The 27,807-nt window shown below is 30.0% G+C and overlaps 1 protein-coding gene across 45 annotated transcripts in view; it reads left to right on the top strand.

Annotated features, from left to right (window-relative positions):
• The window catches only part of LOC145260523 (MAP/microtubule affinity-regulating kinase 3-like), a 416,290-nt gene that overhangs the window by 349,638 nt on the left and 38,845 nt on the right, over positions 1 to 27,807 (top strand). For 28 of the 45 annotated variants that reach the window (XR_013864311.1, XR_013864310.1, XM_080118694.1 and 25 more), the window contains 2 exons: positions 357 to 506; positions 23,631 to 23,864. Coding sequence is in view for 43 of the 45 variants with exons in the window: in XM_080118694.1 (XP_079974820.1) it covers positions 357 to 506; positions 23,631 to 23,864 (384 nt within the window). In the remaining 2 variants the exon portion in view is untranslated. The remainder of the gene's footprint in view (positions 1 to 356; positions 507 to 23,630; positions 23,865 to 27,807) is intronic. The other 17 variants (XM_080118715.1, XM_080118713.1, XM_080118712.1 and 14 more) reach the window with 1 other exon arrangement.

Genomic DNA, 27,807 nt, shown 5'->3' with positions numbered 1-27,807 from the left:
AACAAAAGTTTGGTTTCACATAACAAGGATTTGGCATCTAACGTTTTCTTATTGGATAAATATCAGAAATAACTTGATAGTGATAAGACTCTCTAGCTATGAGGAGATGAAGTTTGTTGTCAGATATAAAATATTCAGTATTTGACAATTGAAAGATAAATCATTGACAAATGGTTTCATTGGTTAAAACCCAATCGACAATTGGAGGCAAAAGGGAGTTGCAGTCGGACACCTATTTTTTGATTGTGTGAACTGGTTGGACTCTTCTTGGCGCCGTGTGTCGTCACGCCGTCTTTATCTCTCTCTGCCCCCACTTAATATCCTGTCTCTGTCAACCTGTGCATTTTCTCTTACAGCCATATACCAAATTCTACTTCCAATACATCTTCAGAACCCCCATCAGCAAGGCCGAAAGGTCATGCAAAATCAGCAAGCACATCACAATCATCACGAGTCACAGATTTGCCACCTATTAGCTCAGAATCGTCTGAAACCTATAGGCCAACGTAAGTACAGACTGGTGCCGGCGTTGCTGTCGCTGCTGCACACCATTAGAACGGCTAGTTGTTCCTCCTCCTCCTATATTTGTGGTTTATATATTTTTGCAATATTATTCTTGGTTTTTGTTGGATTTTCATTCGCTTATTTTCTTTTCTGCTTCTGTTGTTGCTGCTACTACTACTATCACTACCACCATTTCTCACTTTCTATTGTCTTTTTTTTTCACTTGGTTCTTCACCTTCCGCTTTCCTTAATTTTTAACTCAATTTTTTTTTTTTTTTTTTTTTTTGATTGCTGCACGAACTTGTTCAGTTCCTATGTTTTTAAATTTTCTTTTTGCTTGCTTCAGCCACTTTTGCACTTTATCGTTAAATACTATTTTCAATTTCTTTTATATTTCAGTGTGTGTGTGTGTATGTAGTAAGCTTTGCTTTGAGTGTAAATGTACTTTTTTTTTTTTCATTTTTGCTTGATATGTTTTATCTCAGGCATATCCTTATTAAATTTGGAAAAAAAAGAAATATTAAATTTTTTTCTAAAATAAAGTTGATATAATCATCTGAAGTTATTACAGAATGTTTTCAATATCATTCTATTGGTCTCCATCCTTATTTCAATCTTTTTTTTTTTTTTTTCCTCACATCTACATCTACAGGTAACTTGTCTTGCTTCACAACTCTTCAATGCGATTAGACAAGCAACTGCCTTAAGCTGGAATTGAAACCTGATCATTTAGATAATAGCATTTCTAATCGCTCGGCCATTAAAAAAAATGGTAAACATTGTCAAATGCCAAAAGCTCAATTTTTACAAAGAGCATAGTTACAGTTGGCCATAGCTTTTACTTGCCAAAAAACACCAACCCAAGAAGGGAGCATATTGAGTTATATATATATCTCGCTCTTAATATAATGTCTCTCTCTCTATCTTTATATATATATATATATATATATATAATGTCTTTATTCATTATGTATGTTTGTAAAAAAAAAAAAAAAAAAATTATATATCAAGACGCATGGATTTCAATTTTATTTATAATGTAACATGTAGAAACTTCAGTTTACTTTTTGTGTGTGTGTGTCTAATCAAATTTTTTGATGATAATTGTTTGTGACAATTTTGCATGTTTATTTTCATTTTTATAGATTTTGAATATTTTAAAATCTGTAATTTATTTGACAAAAAAAAAATAAAAATAAAAAGTCACGTAAAGAAAATTAGTACCAAATTTTTAAATCTAAACTTAAAAGTTTTTAAATTATCCAATTTCTGTGAGCTTACACATATTGTACAGTAGAATTTTAACAGGATGAAATATTGCAAGTAAGATGAAACCTGCATAAATGATATACACAATCGAATCTACTATTATATAAAAGAAACCAGTGGCTGTGAGTTTGTTCCCTATGGTCTCAAACGGCTGGGTCGATGTTTATTAAATTTCACACAAAGGCACTTTATGTTTAGGTACTTTTTAGTTTATATATCGGAATGTCTTCGATAAATATCTATGGCTGATAATGGAAATAATTTGGTGAAAGAAGGAACAGGCGATTTTGACCAATGTTAACACCTTACAAAGCCTAATATCACAGGTGCATTTTTGAGAAGTTTTATTACCACACAAGCAGTGAGGTCAGGCATATAAAATCAACAGTGGGTTCTTTGATATGATGGTGGTGCGTTCGAAATGAATGTTTCTGTTTAGAACCCAATTGAACCATGATACTTGACTTTTGCATTTTAAACTTTAAATCAGGCAAAAATTTATAAAATCAAGTATGTTCTCTATTGTGCAATGTAGACTACTTAGTATTGTGAACTAGGCATGTGAAGATTCCTCTCTGTGCATTGTGATGAGTCAGGTAAAAAAATTGATTTGATTGAAAAACGAGCATTCAATGACAAAAAATATGGGAGTGTGAAACATTTGTTGATTATCATTGAATCCCCAGCAATGTTGGGTTTCCCTGCTAGTAACAGATAAACATAAAATAATCAAGTATTCAAGCCAATGAAAATGCTTCAAGTATGATTGACAAGTGGTGTAAATATTTGCGTTTTAAATTTCTAACGGCTGTGTTCATTGGGAAAGCAAATAAACCAAACAGTTTTCACTATTCACAAATAACATCCAGTGTGGCCAGAGGTTACATCATCCAAAACGTTGTGTGTGTGTGTGGGGGGGGGCAAGATGAGAATAATAGTCCAAATTAATACAAAAAATAATAAAAAATTTTGTTATAAAAATATTGCAGCGATTTGACTGGCAAAAAGGCTTGGGACTGGAAGAGGGCTAATCTTAACTCCCTCTAGGATATTAGTAATCAAAACAAGGTTTATGAATCAGATTAAATGTTAATTTCAGTTAAAAAGAAATAGTTTTAACAAAACAGATCAGTGTGTGCCTTATTTGGCTGACCAAACAGTTTCATAAAGCTTGTATGTAGTAAAAATACTATTGTTCATAAAAGTGCGAAGGAAAAACTGACTGTATTTTTATTTTACACACACACACACACACACACACACACACACACACACACACACACACACACACACACACACACACACACAAGCGTCCAAAACTAAGGGACAAAATTTTGAAACCTAATATTTGTTAGAAATAACAGCTGTGAAAAACTGAAATTTTGACAACTGGTAGTTGTTATCCATAATAACATACTAAAATTTGAATCATTTGAAAAGGATAGAAAAAGAATTATAATAGCATACTGTTTACATTGGTTTTCTCAATTTTGTCCCTTACTTTTGGACATTCCTATTTTGAAAATAAATATGTTATGATTCTTTTTCTATCTTTTGCAAATGATTCAAATTTTAGTATGTTATTATGGATGATAATGACTACCAGTTGTCAAAATTTCAGCATTTTACTATTATTTCTAACAAATAATAGGTTTTAAAATTTTGTCCCTTAGTTTTGGACGCTACTGTATATAGATGTTTATATTTGTTTTTGTTAGCGATACTTTTTGAATGAATTCAATTATTTATACGAAAGTGCATTTTTATCTAAATGCAATTGGGAATAATTTTCCCTTTGACCAATTTGATACCCTCTAAATGGTGAGCGGCATATATATTATTTTTACAATACAATTATCCACTGACATGTGTCAGTGGATAATTGTATTGTAGAAATAATATATATATTTAATTGTAAATTCTGTTAAGATTTATTTACATTTATTTCAGCTTTTTGCATTGATCTATCTAATGTATACATACCAGTGACGATTTCTACTAATGTCAGCATACAAGCGATCGTTTTAATTTATTGCTTAGTAGGTTATGTGTAAACGATGGAATTGCTTAACTATTCATGGAGGCATAAGAGATCCGGATTATCTAATGACCTAAAAACTTTTCTTTTTTTTTCTTCACCTTCACAGAATTTTTAATTTTACACCTTTGTTCACATTCTATCTTGCAAAAAATAAAGTAAAAAAAAAATATAGTTTTTAATTTTATCATTTGTCAATCTAGATTTAAAGGTGGAATGCATTTACTATGCGTTTTTGTTATTCAAGATTTGTAAATACTTCAGCTTCGACTTTTTGGTTAAACACTTTTTAAAGTGATTGCATATTCTGTTGTGGTGAGATTTTATATTACATTACAATTATTATTTTATTGTGTGTATAATATATGCATCCATAATGTCAGGCATACACAAATAACTAATTGTAAATACATTCTAATTGATTATCCTTTTTAGTGTATATAAAATGTTTGTGGAAGCTAAACAACATCATGCACACACTTCTATAATGTGTTTTTTTTTTTTTTTTTTTTTTTTGTATTGGTATTCATACTAAAAACCCTTTTTCCTATTTATTTAAAAAGAAAGTACAACTTTGTTATATATAGGTCATGGAATTGCATTCTCCAGTTTTCTCATGGGATGATCATTTTTAATTAACTATTACGTGTAATTATATTCATGCTGGTATTCTACAGATTTATACTTGCGTAGTATTTGCGTAAAAAGGTTATAGTAAACACCAAACCTTTCTCTCTCTCTCTCTCTCTCTATATATATATATATATATATATATATATATATATTGTTAAAAAAAATTTTGCTTACCAAACTCCCGTCAGTTTTTGATCTACAGACATGAAACTTAATATATAGGGTATCTGAACACATGCGAAACTTTACATTTGGGTTTTAGCCAGGGAAAGTCGGTACAAAAGTGAAAGTTGAAGAAATGGAATTTGCTAGGTGAAGGTCAAATGATGGCATTATGCGTGACATAATGATTATTGGTTCATGTTTTAATTTTTAGCCTTGCAGCAAACATGTCTTCATAGCTCGAGCATTACATACAGTAAAGGAAAAAATAAATTGTAAGCTAAACATTTTGGTTTCGATTCTCAGTGGTAGCGCACAAGTCATATTTTTATTTTTTTCTGACTTTTTAAATCATTACTATATATTGGAGCCAATGTAAGTATAATAATAAATGTGAAATTTGCATTAATCAAAATATCATATTTTATGACCGGACAATGCTAGCCTTCTAAAAGGTAAAATGTGTGTTCGTATGTCTGCCAAAAACTTCTGATGCAACAAACACTGACAAATTTGGTATCGTTAGTAAGATCGATCTCTTTGACGGCAAATATGTAAAAATTGGCCAAAAAGATTAATTCTGTGACCATCAACTGGACCGTTTTTTTGTTTTTTTTTATGTAAGGAATGGTCAGTTTTTGTATCAACATTTTTCCAAAGTCATTCACTCCTTGCAATCTCAACATACATTTTAAACACGTTATCTCGAAGACCCATGATGTCACGAGTGCGGCATGAGTGAGACAACTAACACGTTTGCTTTTTTCAACTCCTTTTCATTACAAGTTTGAGCCTGGCTACTGTCTTTTTTTTTTTTCTTCTTCACATGCTCGCGCGGGCACTCACTATTTAATTTTTTTTTAGGGTTGGTTGCTTGCTTAATAACTGTAGTATCTTTCCACACCTGGGCAATGCTGGGTACCCATGCTAGATATAAAACTGCTTTTTTAAGGTCTTAAAATTTTCCCATTATAAAATTAAAAATAAATATAATTTTTTGCGCGTCTGTTTCTATATCAATAATATCAAAAATATTATCTATAAATACAATAATGGAGTATTATTAGTCAGTGTTACTTTTTTCTCATGTAACATCACCAAAGTTGACTATTCATGATTTTTGTTGGTCACTTGGTACTTGCTTGTGAAATGTTGCTGCTCTAATGAAAGCTTGATGTTGAAATATTCTTGTTTGTCAATTACCGCTCTTAGCACATTGTAGTTTAATGTCAAGACGCATAATTGTATGCTGCTAATCAGCAAAGTTTGTATTACTGAAAAGCAAAAGTAATTTTAAACTGAACAACCATTGGTCTTCGCCTTATATTGAGAATTGGATGCTTTGGAACTTGTGCCCATCTCCCTATAGAATAAATGCATTCCAAAAATGCATCAATTCCATAATTTCTCTCCTGGTTCTACCAGACCAGATTGTCTAAAGATATTGGCTTCCTGAAAGTGCACCAAACATTGATGTTATTATTTTTCCTTTCTCTTTGCAAAACTCAATTATGTTCTGCAAAGCCAAAAACAGCAATTTTTCTTTAAAACAAAAATAACTGAACTTGAATAAATGTTTTTGAACAACTCAAAGCATAAGACCTTTTTTTTTTTTTTTTCCAAAATTACTGAATTCTGCATTAAATAATTAAAATGGATTGATATGCCATAAAGCAACTAAACCTAACCAAACTACAATTTCTTGTAACTTTGGCAATTTTCAATGTACAGGGAATTGCTTTCTTGACTCATGAATGGTCAACAGGTTTTTACTCAGCTCATAGTCTCCTCTTTCATCTTTATTTCTATCTCTCACTGTTACCTCAACAAGAGGGGGTCCTGGAATTGATCTTAAACTATATCCGATGGTGAGGCCCCAGCTTGCGGGCTTTGGGGAATGTGGAGCCCCCTTTTAATTACCATTGCCCCAAGGTCCATTCTGACCTGGAGTGGTAGTACCTGTTAGGGTTCCAACTATGGGTTCAATAGAAACCAACTTGAAAAAAAAAAAAAATTCTATTAAAGAATTGTTTTACAAAATCACTGGATTTGGCATTAAATAACCTGAAAAGTGTTGATATGCCATAAAACAACCAACCAATCAACAAGAGAGGGGATCTTTCAGCTTTCAGAATTTTTCAGAAAGAATTAAATTAATGTATTTTGCAGAAACACCTCAATTCAATAATTTGTTGCAATTTTCAATTTATAAGATAATGCATCCTGGTGGCTAAATAATTTTCGGCAATGCATTTTTAGTTACAAAAATAGATTCCTCACTATCTGCTTTCCAAGAAGGGATGTCTAATCATCTGTACTCTTGGTATAAGCAACAAACTTCTTGATTAATGTAATTTCTCATATCTTCCAATATTAGTACTTCCTGTTTTTCCAAAGTACAATATAAGGGAATAACTTTTCTTTCTTTTTTTTTTTTGTAATTCAAATTTTTCTTGGTGCAATTATTTCTTACTAGCAGTTCAGCCCGGCTTTGCTAGGGCCCTATGTACTGTTCATAACTTGCCCTACATATGAATACACTTTATGTAAGATTTCAGATGTTTAGACCAAAAATTGTTTGAGTAATTTCGTAGAGACTGCGGAGGTCAATTTTTTAAAACTTTGACCCCAATTTTGACCCCTTAACGTTTATTATTTTGGTTTCAAATCAAGATGTTTTACCCATGTCCAAGTTACTTACATCTAAAATTTCAAGTGTTTGGACCCAAAATTGGGCGAGAAGTTTGGTAGAATCTGCAAAGGTCAACTCTTTCAACTTTGACCTTTTGGCAGCCAAATTTTCGCCCCAAAACTGATTAAAATGCTTGTTGCATGTCTGAATACCCGTTATGTATAAATTTCAAATGTTTAGATCCCAAATTGGCTGAGTAGTTTGCTAGACACTGCAAAGGTCAAATCTTTTGAACTTTGACACCTTGGCAGTTAAAATTTTTGATCCAAACCGATTAAAAAGCTTGCCCTATCTCTGAATACTTTATGCAAAATTTCAAATGTTTAGACCAGAAATTAGCTAAGTAATTTGGTAGAGACTACAGAGGCCAATTTTTAAAGATTTTTGACTCCAATTTTAATCCCTTAGCATTTATGTTTTTGGGCTCAAATCAAATTAGAAAGTTTGATCCATGTCCAAGTAACCTATATTTAAAATTTGAAGTGCTTAGACACAAAATTGGCAAAGGCGTTTGGTAGAATTTTCAAAGGTCAAATCGTTAAACTTTAACCTCTTGACAGCCAAATTTCTGGCTGAAAACGGATTAAAAAGATTTTCACAAATCTCAATACTCTTTATGTCAAATCTCGAATTTGTAGACTGAAAATTGACAGTTATTTGGTAGGGAAATGTACACAGACATACACACAGACAGACATTTTCACTTTTATATATATATATATATATATATATATATATAAATAGTTCAGTTATATATAGGAAAGACATTCCAGAGATAATGGCAAATTGCATTGTTTTGATGATCCAACTTATGCATTCCTGGCCTGAATGTTTCATCTATGTATCATAGATATTGACAGTGTGAGACTCTAAGAAAGCAACCCTTATCACGTCTAAAGCAGAGATACACTGTTAAATCCCTCCATGCATAAAAAATTAAATAGGTCAACATTCACCGGAACCTATTGAACCTTTATAAAGCTGATGCAGTTGATGTCAGCACAGTTAGGAGATGAGTTCATAGATTTCAGACTGGTGACAGAGATGTAAGTGAAAAAGCATGCTCTGGGCTTTACGGCCAAGGCATCGTTCATTGCTGGCAAGACCTCATTGAGAATGATGGTGACTGTGGGAAAATAAATTTTGGAGCACAAAAGATCACTCATTTTAATGCTATCACTTCTGTCTTCGTAACTCTTTAACTTTAGGTTTTGAGTTTAAAAAAATAAGCTTTACTTTTGGAACAACTATCAGTAGCCTGGCAAGGCCAGAGGGGAGACAATCAAGCAATAAAAAAAAAATCTAAGCAAAATTCATCCCAAAGCAGGAAAACTAAAGCTGGCTTGCCAGGACACTATATATACAAATGTAGGCATATTGGTTTGAAAATATAGTTTTTTTACCAATTGTCATAAAATTTTAACTATAGAATAATATTATAATCTTCAAAGGGCCTGGAGATTTGCATGTAGTTTTATCCCATAGAACCAAATATATGAGCATTTCAATATTCAATTTGGCTACAAGTATAGATATATCCTTATATATCACCTTTTTTGGCAATATTATGTTCCAAATCTCAGGCACTATTAATTAGAATTAAAAAAATGAAGGCTTGTTGAAAAGGTAATGACCTGAATTGTGTAGTGAGCTATGTGACATTTGATCTTAAGGCCGCACATTAAGGGAATCCTCCATCATCCAGAGGTTATTTTTGGCACCTTTTACAGCCATAAAATGTTTCAATCATAATCATTTGTTTTCCTAGTTTTGGATATGAATTACAAAATGTCTGATATTTCCCCAAAACTTCTGGCCTTGATGGAAGGGAGACTAAAACTTGGCTGGTATTGTTTCAAATGATCTGAAATAACAGCAAGGAAAGACTTGATTCCAAATATTTCTCATTTGTTATATCTCCCCTCTTTGGTTTTCATACATAAAGTAAATTTCACAATGTATAGGGATTATTTGATACTGGAGATATTCATAATCGTACCTTATTTTCAAAAGTGGGAAGATATAACATATGATAAATATTTGGAATCATGTCTCCCCTTGCTGTTATTTCAGATCATTTGAAACCATAGCAGCAAGTTTTAGTCTCCCCTCCATCAAGGCCAGAGGTTTTGGAGAAAATATATATATATTGGCATATGAACTTGTGAACTTATGTTACTGAATTATTACTAATATAAACTTTATTGGATTTGAAAAAGGCAAGATTATATATTTGTGAATTTATGGTTAAACAAATCTTAAAAATTAACTCTTTTATTATGATTATTTCTATATGTGTGTGTGTGTGTGTGTATATATATATATATATATATATATATATATATATATATATATATATATATATATATAAAGGACATAATGTCCTAATGTGTGACATATAACAATGATCTGTTAAGTTACTCTCGCCTTCCATTTTGAAAAAAAAAAAATGCAAAGAAAAAAAGGGAGATAGCTCAATAATTTATACTTACTAGATTTATGCAGTAATGCCTGCAAATTCCTATTAATTACTTTAAAATTTCCTTTATAAAACTAAAACTGTTTGATCAATTTATGTGATATTTGGAATATGATAGTTTTCTTTTGTGCATCAGCACATTTTTTCTTATGTTTTTTAAAATAAGGGGAATTCTGGACAAAAACCGATTTTATACACACACAATTGCTTATTACTGTGTTCAAGCAATTTTGATTTAGGATAATGTCGTTTGCATACTATTGTTATATATGTTGCTAAAGTCTGCTTTGTGGTTCTTGAAGTCTCGCATTTATGTAGTTGTCCAGTTCTATTTTTTATTTTTAGCGTCGTCTCTAGAACTTTGGTTTCATCCTTGATCTTGTTGTAAGTATTTGTGTGTGCTAATTGGTATTTTTTTTTTTTTTATTTAGTGATGTTATTTATAGTTAGTTGTTTATGCCTTTCTTTACTAATTTCATATTAGCTTTTTGTCTAATCTCAAAAGACAAAAGCAGCGTTGGTAGATTTAAATTTTCTTACGTCTGTGGCCAGAGTTCCTTGTAAGTTACTGGAATGTGTTTTAGGGGTTATCTCTAGGAGTTAATTTTTGAGCTATCTCAGTTTTTGTTTTACTTACTCATTCTGAAGTTGCAGTTGTTGGTTCTGACTATTTCTTTATTATTAAGAATTAATAGTACTTCCCATCTCATCCTGTAGATCACAATCTCTACTTTATTTATGAGTATTTTCGAGTATGCTAGGCCATTGGTTGACTTTAATCCTTGAAAGTGAATTATGTATTTGTATGGTGTGTACAATATTAGTATTTTCTCTCCAAAGAACAGTTGACTATATTATCATTTCATACAGAGGCTGTATGCATAGTTATTTGGTTTTAGAGGAATAAAGGTTACATTTATAAGAACATTATTTATTTTAAGTAACACTGTCGTGAAAACTTGGGACTTTCCAAAATAGACCCCCCCCCCAAAAAAAAAAACAACAAAAAAGAGTAAAAAAAAAAATAATAATAATAAATATACAAGTAAATGTTACCCAAGGCAAACTATTAGTTTAAGCTGTGTAAAGTTTTTTGTGGTTTAACTTATTTTAAAGTGTTTTTATGCTTAAAAATAAAAGTAGTATAAAGCCTGTCAATTTAAAACAAAAACGAAGGGTGGTCTTGTTCGAGCCACAGTTGAGCCTCAATAATCATTCAAAAATTGAAAATTAAACAAAATAGAAATAGAAACACATCCAATAAACTAATGTGCAAAAATTTAATGTTCTACTATTTTGTTTCATTTTTGATTTTTGAATGATTATCGAAGCTCGACTTTTTTTTTTTTTTTTTTTTTTGACTCTACATGCTTTACACTACCTTTTTAATATTAAAAAAAAAAAACACTTTGAAATAAGTGAAAACACAAAAACCTTACCCAAGTTGGTAGAAGAGTAACTTAGCTTGTCTTTGGTAACGTTTATTTATTTATTTATTTTTTTTTCATCCCTTTTTTGTTGAACAGCTGGAAAATCACCAAAAGTTTGACTAAATCTTAATTAATTTTCTGGTATACTATTTGTACTTATTTTATGAAAACCACTCCAGACAAAGTATGAAGCCACTTAATTTAAGGAGCTAAAAATCAAGATCAAAAACTTGACAACGATAAGTGTTAGATTGAACAGATTCTGATCTAGAAAACAGCAATTCTTTCATCTTTGTTCTTTAGTCCTCACACTCCATGAGTGATGTTTCTGACAAAGTAGCCGGGGGGGGGGGGTAGTTACCAGGCTGTCGAAAGTAAATGCAAAATTCACTTCATACTCTCTTGAAGTTAGTTGAGCCGGTTCTATCCGTCCTTCTTACTGTGTTCCTTACAAAGGTTGACCAAGCCTGATAATTTAAAGTCAACGATTGTGTGTGTGGTTTCAAACCACTTGCTGTTTTAAAAGTCAAACTCTGTAAATTGGGACCCAGGTTAGATTTATGTTCAGCTTTATCATCAGCCAGGCTTTTATTTGTCCACCATATTGACTTTTCCAGCTCTGTAGAAAAACTCTCCTGATTGACAGTGAAGGTAATAACCAAGTCAGCATAGACAAATTGTGAGGATGACTTGTGGAGGATAGAGCCAATAGTAATCGAAAGTTTTCAATCACCTAATGCCTTCCACTCTCATTGGCCAAAACTTGCTCTCGTAAAGATGGATCGTTTGTGCCAGGACTTATTTTGATGCTGCACCTTATCTTGGATCTTGACCAGACCTGGGAATTTAATTTTCAGAAAGCAGGACATGTTAGGTCCATTCATGTTTTGATGTTAGTTCTGCCTTGATTTGTGGTTGAGATGATGACACCAAGATATTTAAAACTCCATCTCTTCAAGGTCACTATTGAGGACGAAGGGTGTTTTGTCTGTTGAGGAACAGCAAATATTCTCGTCTTTAAAGCATTTATTTTCATCCCACTCTAAAGCTCATTACTAGGAGACTGGACTTCAACAAATGTTTAACCAAGTAGTGCCATATCATCTGCATAGTGTAAGTCCTTGATGGCATAATTGCAACTGACTGATACAGGGAAAGTCTTTTAAGGCATTTTCCGAAATTTTACCATGCATGTGTGTGATTGGGTTGAGCAGTAGCAGCTTTAAGAAGACTGAGAAGTTTAGACAGAATACAATCTGCTTGCGTAACCTTCCAAAGGGTGCCACGTTTATTTGATAGTCGAATGCAGCAATTTAACGAAACAGATGACATGACTGTCCTTTGCTGGAAGCATCAATGGTGTTCCAGAATTTGCCATAGGGTGAAGATTTGATCAGTGCTAACTCTGGCTCGGTGGTTTGGCCTCTTTTTGTAGTCATGCTCTCATTAGAATCATCTTAGAAGTGAAGGTTTCAGCTGTGGGAGAGTTTGGCTGGTTTGCCTAAGAAATAATTTACATTTCTATCTTCAGTCAGTAAGCCTATACATCTAAGAAAATTGTAAAATTTTCAGATTTTGTCATCAATAGTTTTTGTCCAACAATGACCATATTTCATTCTGAATAGCCAATTTTTCTTTTTCTGGAAGCCTGTTCTTTTTTAAATATTAGTTTTTATCTTTTAATAGAGTACTTTAAAATAAGAATAAAAAGATGAAAGACGCATTCATAAAATCTAGCAAATTTCAGGCAACACCGGGGTAGATACAATTATGTGTAAATGCAATGAAATGTTAACTCTTATAATTGAATATATAAAATTAGCTCAGTTTTTTTTTTGTTGTTTTTCTTCAGATTAAAATAGCTTCTCTTCTAACATATTCTAAAAGCTGTTTCTTTTTTTTTTTTTTTTTAAATGTTCATCATGTTGTTAAGAATAAACTATAATGCATTTTAATTTGCAAATTCAATAATTTTTTGGTCAGAATGTTTTGCAGTGAATGCATCATTTTTTTCCTGCAGTGTCAATTACAGATGAAACACATTTTTATTTTTCTATCAGTAGCAAATTTTTCTCTTGTTACAGAATAGTGAAACTCCTGCATTCTTTTGTTAAATAATCTATAATATAAAGGTCAATTGTTTCTCTCTCGTTTCATTAGACACTTGAGTATAGTGTCTAGTAGGCATTCGTTTTCTCCAGTAGGCATTCAAAATTCTTGATCAGTGTTGCCCCGAATGTATTTGTTCTTTGAGAGTCAACTGGACCAGTTTTTGTCAGGGAGGGGTTGTTTTTCAATATATATATGTACTAATTTGGAAATTTCCAGAAGAATCTATTATATAAAGGAAAATTGTATGTGTATGTCCAGCTAGAAACAAGGAAGTGAGGATTGGTGAGAGCAAAGGGTGAAATGATGAAGATAGGCAGATATTAATGGAGAAAGATCGGGAGATAGGTTTTAATAGAAATTTTACGCTTTTGCCCTACTAGTACTGAATAACTGTTAATTTTCATTCAGATAGAAACTGTTATCAAAGCAAATATTTAATATCCGGAAACTTGAATTTTGATGTCGGAAAAGTTCATGACACATTATTTTAAATTATCTTCATTTCTAATTTTAACACTATATAAAGGGGATGGCTCTATTTTAAATTTAAGAATATTGTGAGTTATTCACCTTATAATTAAAAAGGTTCTTGTCTAGAATTCCCCTATATTAATAAAATAATCTGTATGGTATACATAGCTATGATAAAACTAAAATATCATATTCCAAAAATTACATTAATTGGTCAAGTTTTTTTTTTTTTTTAATTTTTTTTTTTAAAAAGAAAATCAAATTTTGTAACTAACCGAAGAACTGCTTTGTCCACCATTTTCAAAACCATCTAAAAAAAAAAAAAAAATAAATAAATAAAGGGAGATAACTCAACACAATTCAAACTTGCATGATTTATGTTGTGATGCTTACAAATTTCTATTAATTGTTTAAAAATGATTTTCTTTATAAAAATAAAATTACTTGATCAATTTACATAATTGTTGGAATATATTTTCCTTTCATCAAGGGTACACACAGTGTACAGATTTTTCTTTATTTTTGTTTTTTAATATAGGGTGAATTCTGGAAAGAACCAGTAAAATTTATATGCACACAACTCTATCATAACTACTACGATGATTTTCTTGCACATCTGGCAAATAGTAATACCTATTGTCTATCTGATTTGTAACTTTTGGGAATTATGTAAAAGTTTTTGATGGATGTAAATAAAAAATGGTATTTCCATACAGAAGACCATATATGCATTGAGTTTACACGTTTAATTAAAATTGAATTAGGCATGGAATAAGAATAAATCCATAAACTCTGAAAGCCACTTGCAACATTTCATTAAAACAATATTGCAAATAGAATAGTTAACTTTCTAGAATTTATCTATTAGTAATATTCAAGTAATATACAAAATAAATAGGTTAATATTTACTTAATGTAAATGATTCCATGAAAGTCGGCATAGATAGAAAAATGTGAACAGCTAATCGTTTGGATGTGCTTTGTGAAAAATAGCTTTGATTTAACAATGCTTCTAGCTGGAATAAGTATTATTTTTTAAAAAGAAACTTAAGTAAAGTGGCCTTTTTTTTTTTCAATTGCAGAACAACAGTTTATAAAACAAAATATAGATATATTTGGATTGAAAAACAGTTATCATTAGACAAAAGTTATTGATAACAACCAAAAATTTGACATGATAATATTATTATACAAAGATAGTTAAAAAACATAGGAAGAATGTTTACTTATCACAAAAAATACATGTTAAGATATTCCTTGGTTTTAGGATTGAGTTATGTTTTCACAAAAGTCAATTTTGTTTTCATTGGCCATAATTTACAATCTAGTCAGCAAGTCCCTCATCTCTAAGTTTATTATTCTCACCCTTTCACTGTTGTTTGACCCCTCTCCTTCTCTAAACAGTGTGTATCATTCTCTGCTTTTTAACAGTGAAAATAGATAAAGGGATATATACTGAATAGAAAGCAACCCATTTTGGATTGGATAGAAAAATAGATGGAGAGTTAATGGGTTCTCAAAGTTATTGGTAAATGGTATAATTATTAGACCTCCTATATAAATGACAATAAGATAAGCATTTAAACTTAATTTCTGTAATGGAAGGGATATAACTAATGTAAACTTTGAGCAGGGGTGTCTCCCATGAATTGGGTAGAAGAATACACGATATCCTTGATAGATATACGCACACAATTAGTTTTCTACTTATATAACTTTAAAAAATGTCCCTCAGTTTTAACACTAATTAACATACAATACATAATTTAGGTAAAACTTGATAAGACATTTTATATAAATTTTTTTTTGTCATTTGTAATCAAAAATGAACCTTATAGAATAGCCAACCACTGGAAATGGGCCGATGTAAGTTGTTTTGGGTCTTTATGAATTTTACATATTACATTGTTATGCATTTTTCTCTTTGAGAATTTTCTAGTTTCTGAATCCACAAGAAGAAATATCCAATATTGACATAAAAATATATATTGTTCTGTGAACGAAACAGATTTGTAAAATATACCAAGGTCTTCATTTTGGAAAAAAATAATTGGTAAGCTGAATAAATTTGTGTATGTATGTATGTATATATATATATATATATATATATATATATATATATATATATATATATATATATATATATTAGTTTTACAAACTCGCCTTTTTAGTCCTCTGATTTATCGGAGAGGGACCTATCTTTTCAGTGGCGTCCATGCGTCCGTCCGTTAGTCCGGACAGTTGCCAGATAACCGTCCATTAATTTTTCCTGAAATTTTGCCACAAATTATATTTCATTAAATAGATGTGCACAGTAAAAAAAAATTTTTTTGTGAAAATTCCCATTTCCATGGTGCTGAATTCAAGCGTGAAATTGCACTGTTTGTCTATTTTCACTGGATTCGGCATTCTCAGCAGTTCAAAAGGAGTCACAAATGCCCTAAAATGGCAAAAGATGACACTTTTTACCCCATCCATTAGATTTTTCTGAAACTTGGCGAAAATGTGAATGCAATGTTGGCTCTTCACACGTCTCACATTCATCATTTCTTCACTATTTTTTGTGGTGTCATCTGACATGCAGCACCAGAGGGGGACCATGCACGCGCGGCTTGTTATGATTCAAACAATCTAATCTAAGTTAAATGCATGATGGAATAAGTCACTTAGGAGATATATATTCTCGTTTGGTTTATAAAGTTTGTATATAGTGTTAGTCAGGTCTGTTTACATCAATAAAGATTTGTGTATATTGTCATATAAGTGAAGAATATTGTTGAATCAGGATACAGTATTTTGTATGTAGCCAGAATGATATATATATATATATATATATATATATATATATATATATATATATATATATAGAGAGAGAGAGAAAGGTTGATAGAAAGATGTCTCATTTTGTACTTAGTGTATTATTTACTTATTTCAAGCCTTACAGAAAATAAACATGTTTAGTATTGTTATGAGCAACAACTATTATCAACTAACTTGCAGAATAATACATAACATATCAATATGTGTCTGTTATCTCTATTGGAGCTTACTATTTAATCTGTGGATCTAACTTCCGTATTCTTTTAATGTCAAAATGTGAATATATAAGGTTCTTTTTTACCTAATTAAACTTCAACCTCTTTCCCTGACTAAAGTTATGCATATTAAAACTACACTTATTGATTTAACTTATTTATCTACAGCCAGAGCAATAGATCTGCATTATTTGTTTTCTGGATAGTTCTATTTGTCTTTTACTGGGGATTTCACAATCTACATGTGGGTTTTGTTTTTAAAATCTGCTTTGTAATCCTTTAGTTTGATGAACGCCTTCTGCTTAGCTATTATGTTTAGCTCTGTTTTCTTTGTTTTAATTATAATGGCTCTATTTAAGTTATATGCATTTCTCCCACTATTTAAAGCATTGATATACAAATGAAGTGTCCATTTACTTTTCCTGTGTATATAAATGCTAAGGGAAGCAGAAAAAGGTAGTGAGGGTCTATCGTGACATAAGTCTCATAAATATTTGTGCATGTCTGAAAACAGCAATCATGGCTGCTACTGATTTATATAATACTAAATATCTTTGCATGTGTATATTGTTTAAAATTCCAAAATATTTTTATTAATATTTGAAAGTGCCAAGTATTTAATAATATATGTAAAAAATACTGACTCAATGGTCATGGGTGGTCCACTAAGGAGCTTTGTCCTGTGTATTTTTTTTTTTTTATTACACAAAATACATATTAAATATTCATTGGTTTTGGTGATTATTGAAAAAAATTTATTTTGATGATCTGTAATCGCAATTTATTCACCAAGGCACCCATCCTTTACTAAGTTTCTGTCTATTACTCTATTCCTTTCACTGTATTTTGTTTACCCTCACCCCCCCCTAACTTTATGCACCATATCCACTCTTGCTTATGTTGCTTTTTCTTTCACTGTTTTTGTTTATTACTAGTTAAAGGTAATAAACCAACTGTAAAACAATATTAGAATAGTCCATTATAGCAGTAAGGAATATGATCACTAGGGCTATGAGAACAGCATATTCTTTTCATTGTTTTGACTCTTGGGTATATATCTGACACAGTTAATCAACGGAGAACCACATCACTCTATATAAAAGCATATGAGATATTAACGAATACACACAGCCAAAACAATGAAAAGAATATGCTGTTGTCCTAGCCCTAATGATCACACTATTAAAATTATTTAACCCATAACAGGAGCGATAGAGGAAAACTAATCTTGGATTTTTCTTTTTCTATGACACTTCAGTTTTTCTCCTCATTCAAAATAATCAGTATTGATTATATTGTCACTCTTCACAATCAGAATAATCATTTCCATCTCCAAGAGTTTTTTTTAGTTTAGATAAAAATACAAATTGCAGATATCCTATAGAAATAATCTTTTTTTTACAAAAGAAATTAAAGCATTCGTAATTTAAAATTATGAATGGTTATATTCAGGTTTCTAGATTTAATAATAGTTGTGTATATGTAAAGTAGAATGTTTAAAAAATATATATGTACTAATAAGCCGCTTGGCATTGCTCAGTTGTAAAATATGCATAAATATTGTATTTTAATTAGTGCAGAATTCTTTATTTAAAACAGAAATATTGTAGGTATTAAACATAATGTTCATTTAAAAAAAAATAAAGTAAAAAAAAAAAAAGAATTGAAAGGAATTGAAACATGTGCATATGAGTATTGTTTTTTTCTAAATGGTTCACATTTTGTAAGTAAAAAAAAAAAAGAATTGAAAGGAATTGAAACATGTGCATATGAGTATTGTTTTTTTCTAAATGGTTCACATTTTGTAAGTAAAAAAAAAAAAAAAAAAAACTCAAGCTGGAATCGAAACCAAAAGACAGTGAGTCAAGTACGATTACCATTTGGCCAGCGTAACACGCTCTTTAAAAAAAGATGTTTTCAAATTGACTTAATATAAGGAATCTGCAATGTGAATGATTCACGCATGCACAATTGTGAAACAGCAAAGAGATAAAAATCTGACGACTCACAAACCAATTTTTCAATTTTTACCCCATAGAACCCCTTTTTTTCTGCATAAAAATCAATTAAAATGGTTTTCCACATGTTTGAATAATCCTATATACCAAATTTAAAGTCTGTAGATTAAAAATTGGTTGAGTATATAGGTTGTGAAGTGTCCTCTCACACACACACATTCTCACTTTTATAGAATAATGGGAGAAAATTGTGTTTTACTAGTGCTTACACTTACCATATAAAATCATAGAATTATCAACTTTTCATCTATAAATTATCATTTCTGATGACCTGAAGAAAAATAACACTGACTTTTTATTTAGGGTGGAGGATTTCTTTCCAAATTCATTTCAGTCGGCAGGGATTGTCTGACTTGCTATTTGCTTTCTCGCTTACCATTGCTGCTTTAAATGGTTTTATTTGAAGATTTAAAAGTTGTGCTCTTCTTACTTATAATTTTTGTGTGATCAAGCAGATATTTATCTCTTATATGTGCACACACATTGGTCTTTATTGTTGAATGGAGTATACTCTATAAATTGTATAAGATTTTCACTTGTTCAAGTGGAAAGATGAAAAAATGTTTTATACTCTAAATAGTGTACCTTAGACTGCATAACTGGTCAAACACCAAGAGTTATATATATATATATATATATATATATATATATATATATATATGAGAGAGAGGGGGATTAATTTATGCAAATTATGATTTACATGCATTTAGTGTTTATAAAACAATGAATACAAGATAAAGAGAATATTGCCTTATTCCATAGAGTTTAAAACATTAGCCTCCCCCCAATGAAAAAGGTTAGCAAAAGAATTTTCTATAACATTGTTGGTTAGCACAAAAATTTAATGTTCAGTTATTTTCTTTCAAACTCTGAAGCTTTCAATTTTTGCGCTGACCAATAATGTATATACCTATAAAGATGAGGTTTGTTTTTTTGTTTGTTTTTCCCCCCTCACTCTGACCTTGATATGAAAAGCTTATTTTTTCTATTTAAAAAAAAAAAAAAATACCCTATATATCAAGTTTCAAATAGCTGCTATGGAGTGAAAATTGGGAAGGGGGGATCTTAGCAGGAGTAAATCAACTAACTTATGAGCATGCAAACATTTACATTCATCTGGCAATAGCTCAAACGGTAACAATGAAGGCTGAAGCATTAAATATCAATTATGCTTGGAGCACTAAATGTATTGGTCTTGATTTCAGCTGATGGCACTAAAGTATTATTTTTTTTTTAACTTTTGAAATTATTACATTATATATTGGGTACAATATAATAAATACAGAATTTGCTCTATAACAATACAAAAATATATTTTTGTGAATTTAAGCATATTTTACAACTGGGCAATGCCAAGCGGCCTGCTCATGTTATATAAAATTCTTTTGTTAACATTTTTCCTCTGAAGCGAGAAGTCAAATTTGTGAAATGCCAATAATTCCTTTTTTCTTGTATTCCTTGTTTTATGAACAATAAATGTTTGTAAGTTTTATTTGCATAATTTTTAACTCCCTTCTTACTCTATCTCCAATATGGAGTATTTTTCTCCAAATAGGATTAATCTATAAATATTAACAATTATATTCCCTTTTAAAAATTTTAAATACTGAAATAAATAGATGTATATGAAAAAATTACAAATTGTGCAAAATCATCTTGTTGCTATTAACCTGCTATACTCTCTCTATTTTTGAAACAATGTTGATGAATTTGAATGTATTGTGATGAAAATAAATTGTAAAATACCAGTTTAATTGCATGCTTATCCGTTTGATTCCAGTCATTTTCAATTTCTTGTATCTTCAAATATTGAATAATACTCTGAGTTGATTATCTGTTACTCTGAACCTAAGTTTACAGCAATTGTAAAAGTAAATATTAAATAATCTGCTGATCGTTCAAACTTTGGGGAAAAGCCAGGCAATAGTAGGAATAAAAAAATTTCATTTCATCAATTTATTCCAGCAATCACCAGATCAAAAAGACAATACATACATGCAGACAAATACAGGAAAATATATAAAACTTAGAAACCATATGCAAAACCCAAGAACACCCACTTTATGCATTAAGAAATACTCAAACCCAGTGTTCGAACAAATTAGCACATTGGTAGAACACAATATCCTGCAATTCCAGCAATATGAGTATATCTTACCACACAAAATATTCTAAAACTCCCTTAAATACATCTCTTAAAGGATAATCTAATATGCATTGAAAATAAAAACAGAGATACAAAAGGGAATGCATCATTATGTGGTTTAACCCACCCCAGCAAAAAAATTACACAAGTTATTCTTTATACTAATAAACATTTCCCTCAGAGACAGCACCCTTCACAAAGCCATTATTTTTTATGGAAATCCTTTCAGACAAGACATGAAGCCACTTGATGTAAGGAATTTAAACAAAAATACTACTTCAGTCAAAATCTAGGTAGCAATAAGTGAGGACTAAAGAACAAAATGAGGGAAGTGGAAGCTATAAGACTGCCAAAAGTAAACCCAAGGTTCAATTTCTACTTTCCTTAAAATATGAACGATATTTAGATCAGTTATTGCTGCAAAGGTAACATGTAAGGAAGCACAAGTTAAATATTGTAAATGGATATAATAAAACCAACAACAGTGGAAAAAAAAAACAATAGCAGAAATGAAAACAAAACATACTTATGCAAACAAAAACAAGAGCAACTGTTTCTTGGCGAATAAGTGCTTGACAAATGACACATAAATAGTATATAAAATACAACATGAACAATAACAAATAAAATGTGTATCTAGGTGCTACAGGACGCCCATTAAAAACCAAGTACATTAATCACATGATTAGTCTGAAAAATACTATATATGAAAACATCATAAGTACAAAAACATACACGCTGCTATAAACTGGGAAATCGTAAACATTAAAAATTGTAGGTTTAACCTAGAGGAAAAATATTGTATAATATGCTCTATACAAAAGTACAAACTTTTCAACAAAAAACATGAATTCATTGCAAACTGCAGACATGTTTAATCTAACACTTTACATGAATCAAAGCTAATTTATGTATATAAAAACACATTTTCAACTGTTGTTTCTTCATTTCTCTACATGTTATAAAAGTAATGGTAACTAGTGGGACCTGTGGAAATTCCAGAGGGGACTCATTCATATGTAATATATTGATGTTGGCATTCTGTAGATGTTGAGTGTACATGGAAACACTGATATTATTGTAGCTCTTTTGTTAAAACTGCAAAAGTATTTATCTAAGCTAGCCTGAATGCCCAGCAACGCCCGGTCTTAAAGTATGCTTAAATATGATATTTTAATTCTTGTAGATTTCGTATATATTATTATAGAGTAAATGTTCTATCGATTTTTACATATTATAAAGTTGTGATTTCAAAAATAAAATAAAAATATATCCATATGACTTGGGTGCATTAGCTTGAATCGAAACTGAAATAAAAACTTATGAATATATATATATATATAAACTTGAGTTCTTTCAGCCATAACCAAAACTTATGAAGAATTCTGGATAAAATTATAAAAAAAATAAGTGACTTTAGTGGTATCAGTTATAATCGAAACCGAAATGAAAACTTATGAAGAATTCTTGGTAAAATTATTTGACAAGAAATAGAAAGTACATAACAATTAAATGACCCAGATGTAAGCGTGAAACAGAAAATAACACACCCTATCATATTGATATACAGATAAACAAAGTAAAGATAATGATAAAAAAAAGTAATAAACAGATACAAATAAATAAAATAATCACAAGATAGTAACATAAACAAAATCCAGAACTCCAAAATTGAAATTTTTAAAAGAAATGGATTGTTTCCTCTTTGAGCAGGAAAATAACAACATACACTTTGTATTGGTTTCTTTGAGTGTGAAGTTTTCTCTCCACCATCAATTGACAGTATTTCAAGAGAAATAAAAAGCCCTTTTTTTTTTTTTTTCTTTATTGCAAATTTCAGTGTATCTTCATGACATGCACAATAATTAAACACATATACACACACACCTTAACAGGTCTTTCTTTCCCCCTCATCTCCTCTTTATTTCTTCTATTCTTTCTTTTTCCTTCATCTCCTCTATCCTTTTATTCCTTTCCTCTTGTCTCTTCTTTCCACCCTCGCCTTGTCTCTAGTCTCTTCCCATTTTCAACCTTCCTTTATTTCTATCTGCCCTTCCTATTTCTCCCCTCTACTATTTATCATGTCCCTTTTGTAATGTTATTTTTTTGCACATTGATACAAGCAAGCAAGGTCCACAGCTTTTGTATTCTAGAAGGTTCATTTACTTACATATATTTATATACACACACTTCAGCATTTATGGTATCATGTTTTCTATCTGATTTAGTGAATTACCTTATCACTTAGTGGCATTATTAATAGCTTCAGTGTCTTCTACCAGTGTGCAGATGCAAACAATATAACAACATCCAGTGTTTTAGTATTATTTTCTCACACACACCACTTCTATAAATATTCTAAAATTTGTCTGCTAATTATCCCTGACAATGTATCTGGATAGATGTGAAAGTAATTGGGTCAAAAACGACATTGTCTGTTACATCAGCCAGTTCTTGCCAGGAATATGTAGACAAAAGTTGTCTATATTATTTAATGAAACATACCTAAAAAAGAAAAAAAAAATACTACTTTTATATATATATATATATATATATATATATATATATATATATATATATATATATATATAAATCACATTTATTTTCATTATTTTCACTTTTTTTTTCCCACCCTTTTCAGAACGGCTCCAGGGAAACCCTCTGTACCTGTATCCCCTGCTGTGAAAGGCTCCCTTTACCGAGGCACAGCAGGTCGCAATACATTCCATGGGGGCCGTATAATGGACCGGCGGCAGCCAGTAAACCAGTATAACGGTCCAGGACCTGTTCCTGGTCATACTCAGGACACTACTGCAGCCGGACAAGCAGCTCGAATGTCTTTCCTGAACAAATTAACTTCGAAATTTAGTCGAAGGTAAGTGATACACCGGGAAATTAATGTCAATTTACTGTGCATCCGATACAGGGAAAAGTCTGGCTGGACTTGACTCGCAATTTGGAACAATCGTTTACAGTTTGAAATCCTTTTTTTTTTCTTTTTTTTTTTTTTTATCATCTTTTTTTATACATATATATGTATGTATAATTTTTTTTGTATATGTAAATACATTTATATATATACATTCACATATATAATTTTAATTATATATATATATATATATACATACATACATACATACATAATTATAAAAAAAAATATATGCACACACACACACACTTTTCTAAGTATATATACAGATATGGCGTATATAATTTCTTTCACATACATTTATATACATGTGATCTTTTCATGTATATGTCTAGATATATTTTCATAGACACACATACACACACCTTGATCTTTTCATACACACACACAAATATTTACACACATTTCTTTTTGTATATATTTATATTTCTTTTTTTTATATATACATATACACATCTTTTCCTTTTTATATGTATTTATATATATGTATGTATGTATATATATTTCTTTTTTATATACATATACACACTTTATATATATATATGTGTGTGTGTGGTTTGATAACCAGTCACTTCTGTGACTGAAAAAGGTTTGCTTTGGTCACTATGTGACTATTATGTAACCTCTAGAAGTGATTTATTTTTATTAGAGACTATTGGGCTTTAACCGGTCACTGTTCATAAAAAGGCTTTGTACTAAGAACAATAAAGATTTTTTGAAATTACTACCTGTTATCTTATAGTAGTTTATCATTTTTCTGTTTGTGTAGTGTAGCTTAGTATTGCGGATTTGATCCAAAAAAGAAAAAAAAAAATTTTTTTTTTTTTTTTTTTTTTTTTTTTTATACAACTTTTAATTTTACATAATTTGATGTCAGTCCATGCATGCCGGTAATCCTATTTTCCTTAACAAAATGGCACTGCTCCCCCCAGCATTGACCCCCCCCCCCTTTTTTTTGTTTTGCAAATGCTTTCCTTTTATTAAAAATATTTAAATCGCATTGTTATTCTTAAGGTTTGGGTTCCTTTTAATTTTTTTTTTGTTTTTTTGTTTGTTTTTTGTTTTTTTCACTACTTAATTTACAACCAACTATTGTGTTTCACTCGCTTTCAACCAAATTACATTCTCATTTCTTTTTCTTTTTTGTCTTTTTCTGAAGCTTAAAATAATGCCTTTTTATTTTGCTTTTTTTTCATCTGTTACCTTCCTTCTCTTTATATATATATATATATATTATTATTATTATTATTATTATTCATTCTCTATTTCTTTGTTTTATTGTTAGTTTATTTATATATATATATATATATATATATATATATATTATTATTATTATTATTTTTAAGGATTACGAGTAATTATATCCCTTAACTTTTTTGCTTTGCTTGCTTGCTTTCTATCCTAAGATACTTAAACTATTTTTTACATAATGTTATTTACTCTTATATGTAATATTGAAAGATGTATCGATGCATATTTTGAAAATAAAACACAGTAACCAGATGTTAAGTGATTAATTGTGTTAGTAACATTTTATCTTGTTTTATTTTCAAAATATGCATTAGTATGGCTTCCAAGATATTTTTTTTTTTTTTTTTTTTTTGGAAGTCATATGGATGCATATTTAAAAAAGTAAACCCAGGTAACAAGATATTATTAGTCAAGTCTTATCATTATTTCTTTTTTAAGTATGGATTGATACAGCTTATAAAAATAATATTTAATGTCAATTTCTATGATACCATTAATAAACCATAATATTTTATTTTGAACACAAACACGCCAAAAAGTATGACCGCTTTTATTTTTATTCCCCCCAAAAATAAATCAAAATTTTCAAATGTTTTCCTTTTTGTATAAATGTCTATCACTAACTTGGTGCCTTGAGATATATATATATATATATATATATATTTCAAGAGAAATCCTTCTAAAAAATATTACTTATAAACTTGTCTTAATGATTACATCATTTTGTGAATACTAACAACTGTATACATGTGTGAATGTGTGTGCTCTATTCACAATATGTCAGGTTTTATTTCATTCGTTAATTTTTTTTATATATATATACATAACACAAATAAATGCTAAAATGTTGCTATGGTTCGGTTTTTATCTAACATCTTGCAGTTGCACTAATATTTATTAAATATACAAAACATACTTTACGTCATAAGGATCACTAAGAAAAAAAACGAAAAATAAAATGATTACTTTTATTTTTCTGTATACTTATTGCAGAAAAAAAATAGCTTTTCATTGCTAATTGTTGAAATAAAAGTAAGATTCGCATTTTGATTCTTTGGACTACTGTTCTCATTTTGATTTTGATTTTCATAATGTTTCAGTCAATGCAATCTCCACCCTTTTTCAAATGTATCTTCTTAAACTCTGGAATCTTTCTGTCAAATTTTGGAAATATGTATGGAATTTCTAATGGCACCCTTTATTTAATCCACGGGGATAGCATGCTTTCACTTCATCAGCCATGACCAAGCGGAAGTCCTAAGTAATTTGAAATTATATTTTTGCTTTACTTGGAACTTCTACTCGATCCTGGTTAACAGAATGAGAGCATGAACGACCATCGCCACCATGGATTAAATGAAAGGTTTTGTTTGAAATTCCATGCAATTTCCTGAGTTAGACTAGATAGATTGAAAAGGTTTGGAGATTACAGAGACCTAAATGTGAAAACAATACTCATGATGAGAGGAGTAGTCTGAATAATCCAAATATCTTTATATTAATATTGTAATTCATTTCGGCTGTTATCATCCTGTGCATCCCTAAAAAAAGGAAAATAAACCTTGTCACCCGTTAAAAGGAAAGTGAAATGTTCTAATTTTTTATAAAACAAAAACAAAAAAAATTGGTGTCGCCTTTTAAGGCAAAGCTCATAAAAATGATTTGTTCTCCTTGGCCTTTTGGCCAAGATCAAAGTGTAGTATCCGTTCTTCAGATGCTACATTTCAATTTCTTGTGAATTATTAATCTTCATCTTAAAAATTAAGAAATGCAAGTTTTTGCTCATTTTAAGAATACTTTTTTTTAATGTAGGTTGGAATATAAATATTTTTAATAAAGAAGTTACATTATGGTATCTTCTGTTCTAGTTTCGCATCAACTTGAAGAAGCTTTTGTTTAAGCATAATGTAATTCACTAATTCTTTGTAGAAAGCTGGTGCTTAATTAACACTTCATTTTTTTTTTTTTTTAAACATGGTTTCACTTTTTATTATTACTGAAACCAAAGAATAAAATTCATTTTTGCCATTTCAAAAAGAACATTGTAAAATTCTCCAAAGCAATTTCTATACAAGATGTTGAATGTGTCTTAATATTTTAAGTGCTTAAAATTTAATTTATAATTTTTTAAAACTTTAGTATTTATTTACTTTTATCATCAAAATATGGGTATACAATTGGAGAAAAGGATCTTTAATTTTTCTTTATCCTCTTCTAAATTCAAACTAAATTAAAAAAATGTCAGTTATCATCCTTGATAACATCCTGTGTGAAAAAAACCTCCCAAAAACAAAACATATGCTACAGACTGAAAACTTGGGTGTGCCAAGTTCGAATCCAGTTCATTCCACAGAAACACTTTCCTTTCAGCTAACCTACACCTGACCTTAAGTCTAATCTCTTAGAGTTGTGGTTAAAAAAATGCTCTAATTAAAAAAAAAAATGAGTCCTATAAAACAAGTAATTAAAGACCTTTTATGATCAAAAATAAATAATTACAAAGTTTGAGATAAAAGGATCCATTTCTGAATTCAATTATCTCTGACTTTAAATGAAAATATTTAAATTAATTAATGATAAACTAAAATATATTCCAAAAATCATATAAATTGATCAAGTAGTTTTACTTTTAAATAAA

The sequence above is a fragment of the Euprymna scolopes genome, chromosome 36 (genome assembly GCF_053919585.1).
Source record: "Euprymna scolopes isolate OS-2025 chromosome 36, ASM5391958v1, whole genome shotgun sequence".
Lineage (NCBI taxonomy): Eukaryota > Metazoa > Mollusca > Cephalopoda > Sepiida > Sepiolidae > Euprymna > Euprymna scolopes.
This window is presented reverse-complemented; position numbering and strand designations above follow the sequence as displayed.